General features: G+C 46.1%; 1 protein-coding gene across 1 annotated transcript; it reads left to right on the top strand.

Annotated features, from left to right (window-relative positions):
• Positions 1-1,914: 1,914 nt before the first annotated feature.
• On the top strand, positions 1,915-8,110 carry LOC130197094 (serine/threonine-protein kinase PLK2-like). The gene is made up of 14 exons (XM_056419598.1): positions 1,915-2,517; positions 2,603-2,710; positions 2,844-2,960; positions 3,188-3,317; positions 3,460-3,643; positions 3,853-4,051; positions 4,211-4,358; positions 4,509-4,603; positions 4,881-5,013; positions 5,804-5,884; positions 6,135-6,294; positions 6,536-6,665; positions 6,823-6,933; positions 7,117-8,110. Exons 1-14 carry the CDS (start codon positions 2,218-2,220, stop codon positions 7,306-7,308), a joined length of 2,088 nt encoding a protein of 695 aa, XP_056275573.1. The 5' UTR covers positions 1,915-2,217; the 3' UTR covers positions 7,309-8,110.
• The last annotated feature ends 1,722 nt before the right edge of the window (positions 8,111-9,832 follow it).

Here is a 9,832-nt window from a genome sequence, read left to right as displayed (position 1 = left end):
CACTGACCTCCCGAGGCTGCGGTGAGGTGTGTCTCTTACAACACGACATTGTGTGATTATTTGCATGCAACCGGACACGATCTTCATGTCACAGATTTCCAAATGAAATTCAGCGGCTTGATATCCAGATGACAAAAGTTGTTACAGATTTATTGATATCATACAATAAATACATAAAGAGCATTTCAACTGCAGATTGGGTTCTTTGAAGACCTCGACGGGCTCCTGCAACAATACATGTTTTCATGAAAGCGAAGACACAATTTAACATACACAACATTTTTCATTATATATTACATCACCAGATGTGATTTTACAGATGTTTACGGCCTCTTCAACTAGTTTCCAGCACACGGGATTTGAGATCACCTCGATGTTAGTGGCCTGTGCAGGAGCGAGGCCTTCTGGACGGGAGAGCCGTCTTCTGGAAGACCTCAACACAAACTGCTGCATGCCTCGAGACTCATCACATGAGGTAAATGACCTGATTTATGTCGACTGATTTATCTACGTGCAACAACAACAACAACAACGTGACAGCTGCCCTTGCTCCAGGAGTGGCGAGTTTGTAGATATAAGTAGCATACGAATCATTTGATTGGCAAGTGGCTGATTTCATCTCGTGTGATTGGTTTACAGGGGGCCGGGGGAGAAGCTGTTGGAAGAGCTTCCTGATGGCACCTGTGTCATCGCTCGTCGTTTTCCTTTTCTCCGACCGGACACGACAATCGTCTATCGGCTGCGGTCTTGACCGCACGCTTTGTTATGACATCAGCACTGTGCGCTCACATCTGAGAGGAATGCCGGAAACAGTGGTGCACTGAGTCACCGTTTGGGGGTTTAGCGTCCGGCTCTGCACTAAACACCGAGACAACACCTTTAGAGGTAATCAGACACACTTTAGGGAAATGAGATGGTGATGTGTAAGAGTGACGAGCACCACTGAGCAGGAGGGATACTTTTGACCGATGTCTTTGAAAGGATGAGAGGTCACTTATCCTCTATATGTGTTCAATCTTGTTATAAAAACTATCGTGCACCACTCTCCAGAGAGAATGTGGCTCTAGATCTCTTTCTAAAAGCACTTTGACTACATTTCATGTTTCCTTCTCGTCAACACAAATGCACTTTTTTGTTAAATGCTCCAAGAGGCATTATGAGGTCAATATTTTGATTTGTTTGTGATTGGTTTCGTCTCACTTCTGATGGGTTGTATCGATGCATATGTTGTGTTTATTCAAGAAGGGAACATGTCTCCAGCCAAAGGCTGCTCTGAGATTGATCCAATGCGTCTCCTTGAAAGCCACCGAGTTGGACACAAAGACATTTAATATAATAATTATCTGTGTCACCTGACCCTCGTGGGTCATATAAAATATGTAACTGGGTACTTTAGTCTGGTTGTATGTGTAACCTTCTGTCTGTTTGTTAGTTAGACGTCAAATCCGGGAAGGAAGGCAAATAAACAAGTGATGTTTTGTTATTATTTGTATTATATTGATAAAGCATTTTTGCCATATTTTCTCATGAACAATGTATGCCTATGATTTCATTTGGACAGACACGTGTTGTGAAGCGAACACATGTGCAGCCTGAGTGGAGGAATCTGCTCTCTGGGCACCTCCAGTGACACCGTCATCTCTCTAACGGGTCACTGCAGCTGCGAGCTCAACCCACCTCTACAACCTTCACTCTCACACAGCTGCATGATGACGTCTCACATGATGACGTCTCACATGATGACGTCTCACATGTCAGTTGCAAAATTATTCTTTGGTAAAGAGTCAAAGGCAGAACCGGTTTGCAACCTGAACTGTTCGGTAAACGATGTCCAACATCTCCACCAGAGGGCGCTAGTGCTCCAAAGTGAGTTTGGTGTAAAGACACGGTGAGGCGAGGCTGAACGGAATACAGATCATGTGTGTCCTCTGCATGGTGGATGTTGTATCGACCAAATGCATCACACGTATAATGCCCTACATTCTATGGTGCACTAAAATGTAAAAAGGCCCATTCACGTGCCTAGATTCCTGAAACCAAACAGGTAAACCATAAATCATTATTGTTGAGTATTGCAAATAATTGTACACATCTTTACAAGTTATTGAATAGCATCATCCAGAGGCTGTTTATTTTTAATTGTACTCATCCCCTTTTTGATTTCCGGTCCGTGCCATCATTCACACCAACGTACACGTAATGTAGCGTCAAGACCTCATGCGCTCATTTCACACCGTGACGTCAGAGAGAGGGCGGCAGACGCCCGGGTGGGGAGGGTGCCAGACTATAAAGACACAGACACGGGCTCCCGGCAGCATTCTGAGTGCGAAACGACCCAACGAACCACCTCTAATGGAAGTACAGACACACAGCAGCGGCATGTGCGAATCCACGCAGAGGTCGAGCGAACCCCGGAGAAAGAGGATGGATGAGCGCAGTGCGCCCTCGGAGATGGCCAGGATAATCACTGACCCGGCCACGGGCAAGTGCTACTGTCGTGGAAAAGTTTTGGGAAAGGTAGCGCGAGCATATAATATGCAGTCTGTTTTTTTCGTGGGGGGTGATTTACGCAGCATGTTAACGGTGTGTTTCCTCTTTCCAGGGAGGGTTCGCCAAATGCTACGAGTTGACCGACCTCGCCACCAGCAAAGTTTACGCAGCCAAAATCATCCCGCATGCACGCGTCTCCAAGCCTCACCAACGCGAGAAGGTAAGCAAGCGCGCACGGCTCCGCGCGCCTGTGCCGTTGCCTGTGCGCGTGCACTGCTGCGGTTGAACCGCAGATTGTCACAGATTTGCCTTTTAGTTACAATCGTGACCATGTTTGACCTTTTCTCTGCTAGATTGACCGAGAGATTGAACTGCACCGAGCACTGCACCACAAGCACATTGTGCACTTCTATCACCATTTTGAAGACAAGGAGAACATCTACATCTTGTTGGAATACTGCAGTAGGAAAGTAAGTGCTGTTTGTCACATACTCAAGTCTCCGTACTGTTCCTTTACATTTGGTTGACACCTGCATTGCACCTAAAGCCAACGAGGCAGCACTCAGTCTGTCCCAACTACACTTCTGTTTGAATTGTATTATACAGAAAATATACATGTCTCCCTACAGCTTTCGAATAATTAAACGTGAGGAAATCTCTCTCTAATCACTCCCTCTCTACATTTTGTCTTTTTCAGTCATTGGCCCACATCCTGAAGGCTCGCAAGGTGCTCACTGAGCCAGAGGTGCGTTATTACCTGAGACAGATTGTGTCTGGACTGAAGTACCTGCATGAACAAGAGATCCTTCACAGAGACCTGAAACTAGGTAAGGACTCTTCACACGGCAGTTTGTGAACATTTGTAACGACGCATTGTGCACGGGAAATATCTCACTATCAGATATGTGCCGCATTCAGCCTTTGATCCTCGGTTGAATATCAAGTGCTCATCCCTTTTCTTCCCGACAGGTAACTTCTTTGTGAGTGAGTCGATGGAGCTGAAGGTCGGCGACTTTGGTCTGGCTGCCAAGTTGGAGCCAGCGGGAAACAGGAGGAAGACGATCTGTGGAACTCCCAACTACCTGTCCCCCGAGGTGCTCAACAAGCAGGGCCACGGCTGTGAATCAGACATCTGGGCCCTGGGCTGTGTCATGTGAGTAGGAAGAATGCTGCATTTACCACGAGGTGATTAAATGGTGAAGAAACAATCTAAATTATGATGGATTAACAGTCTGATCATAGATTTTAGAGTTTAAAAATACACATCGGCATCAAATTCCGAGAACTTGCCCCTTCCTCTCTAGCCGACAGTCCCTCGCCAGAGAGTTCTCTCACTCACCTCTGCCCTCCATCCTGCTCCAGGTACACCATGCTGTTGGGCCGACCGCCGTTTGAAACCACCAACCTGAAGGAGACGTACAGGTGTATTAGAGAGGCGCGGTACTCCCTGCCCTCCTCCCTGTCACCTCAGTCGAAGCAGCTCATCACCAGCCTGCTGGCCAAGATCCCGGAGGAGCGACCCAACCTGGACCACATCCTGAGGCACGACTTCTTCACACAGGTTAGACCCTTTTTTTTTCTTCCCTCCGCCATACAGATCATGTTTGTCCTCTGCATGGCGGATGTTGTTGCGCTTTCTTGTCTGTCACACTAAATGTCACTCTGTAGGAGGATAACAGTCGCCCCCTTCCCACCGCTGACCCACTTTCGTTCCCCACAGGGCTTCAGTCCGGAGCGTCTGCCGGCAAGCTGTTGCCATTCGGCACCAGATTTCCAAATCTCAAGTCCCGCCAAGAGCTTCTTCAAGAAAGCTGCCGCTGCGCTCTTTGGGGGCAAGAGAGACAAGGTCAAATACTACGAGACTCTGAGTGAGTATTACGCCAATCATTTGGTTACGACAAGAGGAACCATTAAATCCAGGTCACGATTCAAATTGTATTGCTCTGTATTGGTTTTATGTCGCTGCTGGTTCAGAGGTCACGATCTAATATGTTGTGTGTGGTCATTGCCTTTGGTAGATAAGTTGACCAAAGAGGAAGAGGAGATCTACAAACTGCAGCACGACCTGGAGAGAACTGTCATCAGCCAACCGCAGAGCAAAGAGATTTCTGAGGTAAGAGATTGAATAAATATCCAAAACAAAACAGGATATTTACAAGAGTGTCGGGGATGCTGCTGACGCAATACTCACACAGCCATTAAATGAACAGGCAGGGTTGAGATATCATGCTGAGGAGAATCCAATGAGTCTCTCTGGTGCAGCACTTCACAACAGCACTATTGCGAAACAACGAAAAAGCACTTATTTTTCAACCCTCAGTCATCCACTCGAAGAGATCGCACCAAACTCCTCGATTCTTACTCTAGTTTTCACCGTTTCTCACCTTCAGACTGGAAGTCTACTTCCGCCATCTGCCGAGAGCCCCGTTGGCCCGGCAACGGAGAGCCAGTCCCCGGCGAGGCGAGACACCATCCGTCTCATCGTCAGGGGGAGTCTGGGGAGTTGCAGCAGCAGCAGCGAATGTAAGTTCACCAGCCTGGTGATCACGCACAGGCACGGATGTTACACAATACCCCTTTTTGGTTTTTTTACCTGTAACTGTAATTGAAGCGCAAGAAAATAGAGATTTGATGCAACAGCTGGAGTGCAAAGTCCTTTAACCCTCCTGTTACCTTTAGGCAGGGTTGCCAGGTCTGTGTGACCAAAACCAGCCCAAAACCAGCCCAATATCAGAACTCAAAATATGCCCGTGCTGCTTTTTTTAGTGTGTGTGTGGGCGTGTCCCATGTCCCATGTGTAATGACGTGCTGATCTGGAGTCAGTTTGTGGGTATAAATAAAAAAAAAATTTCATTTAAAATATTTTTTTTTTTAAAGATTATTATGTTGCATGCAAAAAAACAAAATAGGTCACCAGCGACACACAAAAACCAGCGGCAACAAACACTTCAAAAGCCAAATTTCCAGGGAAAAAACATGGACCTGGCAACACTGCCTTTAGGGTCAATTTGACCACATTCAATGTTTAATGTCGGTGTTCTTTGGGGTCAATTTGACCCCAGGCTGTTTTTCACTGTGTCAAACATATAAGAAATATCAACTTTTTTATATATTTAAAGGGCTATTTAGGTAGTCAACAAACAAACATAAAGTACCTCACACTTAAACTTGGGAAACAATATTAATTCTAATAATTTTCTGGAGGTTTTAATTGCTGGGGTCAAATTGACCCTGAGGGAAAAAATATGTTTGTAAATGTGAAGGTAACAGGAGGGTTAAAATTTAAGTGACCCCCTTTTTCATTGTTCCTTAGGCCTGGAAGACAGCACGACAGGAAGTGTGGCTGAGACCGTGGCCAGCGTGTTGAGGGGGTGTCTGGAGAACATGCCTAAAGGTGAGTGAAGTCATGACCTGCACACCTCCTGGATCAGATGATTCCATATCGAACGTTGTCCAGAGCTTCTTTCCTGCTCTTGACATTGAAGTGTCTAAACGGAGCGACGTGTCGACCCATGTTTAATTTCTTTAAAGAGACCTCCCCTGATGTTGTTGACCCGCCCACATGGGCTCCCAGCTCAAGTGCGTTGGTTCTTTAAATCTTCCTTTGTGATTGTAATCGAATCCTCTGTGTTCTCACCTTGCAGCTGACGACATTCCTCCGGGATCAAACAGCTGCGGTCCTCAGTGGGTGACCAAATGGGTGGACTACTCCAACAAGTACGGCTTTGGATACCAATTGTCTGATTACACCGTGGGAGTTCTCTTCAACAACGGCACTCACATGAGCCTCCTGCCAGACCGAAAGTATGCACCGCCACACCCCACCTGCAGTGTGACACTTGCTAAACACGACACATAATGGACACGGCTTGTCAAGGGTGTCCTTGAGGATCCTTCGTGAGGAAATCGCCGTAACTGTTTTCAAGCAAGAATACCAACAGATTTTGAATGTCAAGGGAAGCCTCCTTTGTTTTCCTCATGTTGCAAATGTTTATCTGAGTGGTTGTGTAACTCTGTGTTTATCTCCTTCTTTCCATCTCTTCAGGACCATCCATTACTATGCAGAGTTGGGCCAGCGCTCTGTGTTCCCCACTTGCGAGGTCCCTGAACACTTCGTGAGCCAGGTGACCGTGCTCAAGTACTTTTCCCACTACATGGAGGAGAACCTCATGGATGTAAGTAACTATCTCTATTTACCCACGCCTCATTCTGGAATCCAAATCTCTGTTGCTATGATGCGTCTTCGCCTTTCCACGCCCTGAAGCTTGAGAGATGGTATCGTTCATGTTGCAGCCTGTCTAATCCGACTGCGTTACTCTTTTGCTTTCTCAGGGCGGGGACCTGGGCAGCGTGACGGATGCACACATGCCCAGACTCTACCTGCTGCAGTGGCTCAAGTCCGACCGCGCCCTCATGATGCTCTTCAACGACGGCACTTTCCAGGTAAACACGCGCGCCAACGCAGGAAACGGAGCCGTCGCTGGGCATTGCTCAAAGCGGCGTGTCGTCGGTGCGATCAAACGCGGATCAGTCGGGTTAAGAAATCAAATCCAATCAGAAAAAAGTTAACTTGCGATACTCCTTTGACCCACGATCGACTAATAAAACCATTTTCCATCGACGCAGATCAACTTTTACCACGACCACACCAAGATCATCCTGTGTTGCCAGAGGGATGAGTACATGCTGACGTACATCAACGAGGACCGCGTCTCCAAAACCTTCAAACTCGGCTCCCTGCTGTCGTCCGGGTGCCCCGCCGACCTGCGCGAGCGCATGGTGTACTCCCTCAACATGCTTCTGCAGAGGTGCAGCTAAACCTCCGACGCCGCGCTCCGGACGGCGTCACGCAAGAACGACCGACGCATCGTGCAGCGCTGCAGCGGGACCGGCATCGTGTGGGAAGGACGAGTCTGAGGACGGACCTGCGGAAAGTGAATTAACAGTCCTACGCTGTAGTCGTCATGACTCGGTGGAGGTGGAACAGAAGAAATAACTCTGTGCGGCGGGGAATGAAGCGGAGCACAGTGGATGGCGAAGGGCTGATTTGTATGTTGGTTGTTGGAGCGAGGATGTCGGTACGAAGGTGACCCTCCAGCTGTTTGAGGGGAGAAGAGGGATGTCTGGGAAGCAAAGACGAGCGCTGGGCTGGCACCAGCTTCAACGTGGATTGTGTATTGATGCGGTTTTATAGGGTTGCTCTGAATATCTCCAGAGCTAGACTGTGGAATATTGTAAATGATGTACAGTGTTTGTTACAGCAACTCGGCAATGCAGACAATTTATCTGTTGTGTGTGAATGCTACAGCATTTGGCTGTTTGTACGTGTGAGTGTGTGAGTGGGAGGGGTGTGACCTCACACCAACTCTTAAAACTGTGATTTGTTCTCCTTGATGGCGGATGGACTCGACACATTGAGATGGAAACCAGAGGGATGATGATGATGATGAGAATTGTATTTTTTTTAAAAATCCGTACCATGGATTCTCCAAGTACCCCTGAAGAGCCATTATCACCATGGTTGAAAAAATGTCCGAAATAACTTATTGTATATATATATATATAAAAAGTGCAGTATTTATTTATTTAATAATAAAGAGCATTTTCTAAACAAAATCTACTTCTGAGTACTTGTCCTAATCATTCAGTGTTTGTACCCATATTTATTTCCAGAAGCACAACTGAAAGACGTTTCCTGCTGTCACATTTTTAGAGTGTGCCCTCAAAACAGATGCCTGGTATGCTTGTTTATTTTTTGAAGTGCATTTCAACGGAACATGAAGATGAACAGTGTCCTTATGTCATATTATGTAAGGAGCGGTTTCTGAGTTCATGTCTGGTATTTGTCGTGGCGAGAATGAGATCAAACCGAGATGAGTCAAATGAGATCAAATCGTATATTTTTCTTTAAACCCCTATAGGAAATGGGCACACGGAGAGAGATACCTGATAGAGAACATGTTGACGGGGAAGTGGTTTATACTCGAGGATCACCCCCGTCTTTGCTGAGCTTTCTTCCCGCAGTGAGAATTGGAGGATGGCAAAGAGGACTTGACGGCAATGTGTCTGACCTTGTCTCACAACCACGGGCGCTTGCTGCTTCGCATACAAACAAGGGCTCTGATATATACGACATTACGTGTCATTTAGCAGACGCTCTTATCCAAAGCGAATTACAATCACTGCATTTAACCACGAGTACAAACTCAGAACAACAAGAATCAAGAAAGAAACTGTCTACAGATCGGCAGCTGGAGGAAAGACAGCCTGATGGCAGCATGCGGCCGGAAGGACAGGCGGACTGACGCGATGACGGGAGGACCGTCGTACTGTGGCAGTGATTGCATCAGAGCTTCTTTATTTATTTTTTAAGATTTATTTTTATGAACAAACATTTTTTACAGGATATTTATGGTAAAATAGCAAGCATTTACAGTTTGTTATACTGAAAGTCTTATTTTACAAAAAGAAAATACACAAATGTGTAACCTTATAGAAACACCACACAAGGATGATGGTTGATTAACATCATAAGATGAAAACAAGGAGAAAACCAGAACGGGCACTCGGTAGAGCGCATACCTTCGCCTATCACAAGATTGGGCATTGCATTATGAACATTGTGGCATTAGTTGCATGCCAATTGGATAGAAATTGACCGTGCTTTGGTAAAAAGAAGATTTTGACCTTTTAATGACCTTGACCTTTGACCCGATCGATCCCAAAATCTAATCAAATGGTCCCCGGATAATAACCAATCATCCCACTAAATTGCATGCGATTCGGTTTAATACTTTTTGAGTTATTCGAGGAACACGCATACAAATAAATAAATAAATAAATGAATACACGGCGATCAAAACATAACCTTCTGCATTTTCAATGCGAAGGTAACAAAACAAGACAAAACAAAACAAAACCAAACAAAAATATTACACAAACTTTTCCCCATCCCACCCCCTCCCTTGTATGGCTCTTAATTTCCTTTCATTTATATATCTACAGTCTTTATACAGTTTACATCCACCCATCCGTACACATGTATATCTACATAAACCAATACAGTATTCACAACATGTACATCATTGCATCAGAGCTTTTGAGGCGATAATCATTCTTAGAAATCCTTTCCCATGAACTGACTGTGTCCATGGAAACAAGCAAGTTAGAGAGGGTCGGAAATCAACGGAAGCTGGCACGGTTTCTCCAGCTTGTGTTCTGACGTACTTATAAAAAAAATTGCAACTTGTGTCGTTCGCTGCCGATCGTGTTTCCTACTGCACGTGTTCCTTCATCCGGCTGCCTGTTGAACGCCTCGCCGCGCCGCGCCGCGCTTATGTAA

The sequence above is a fragment of the Pseudoliparis swirei genome, chromosome 7 (assembly GCF_029220125.1).
Source record: "Pseudoliparis swirei isolate HS2019 ecotype Mariana Trench chromosome 7, NWPU_hadal_v1, whole genome shotgun sequence".
In the NCBI taxonomy this organism is placed as follows: Eukaryota; Metazoa; Chordata; class Actinopteri; order Perciformes; family Liparidae; genus Pseudoliparis; species Pseudoliparis swirei.
Note: the sequence above shows the minus strand (reverse complement) of the source record. Positions and strands in the feature narration are given on the sequence as shown.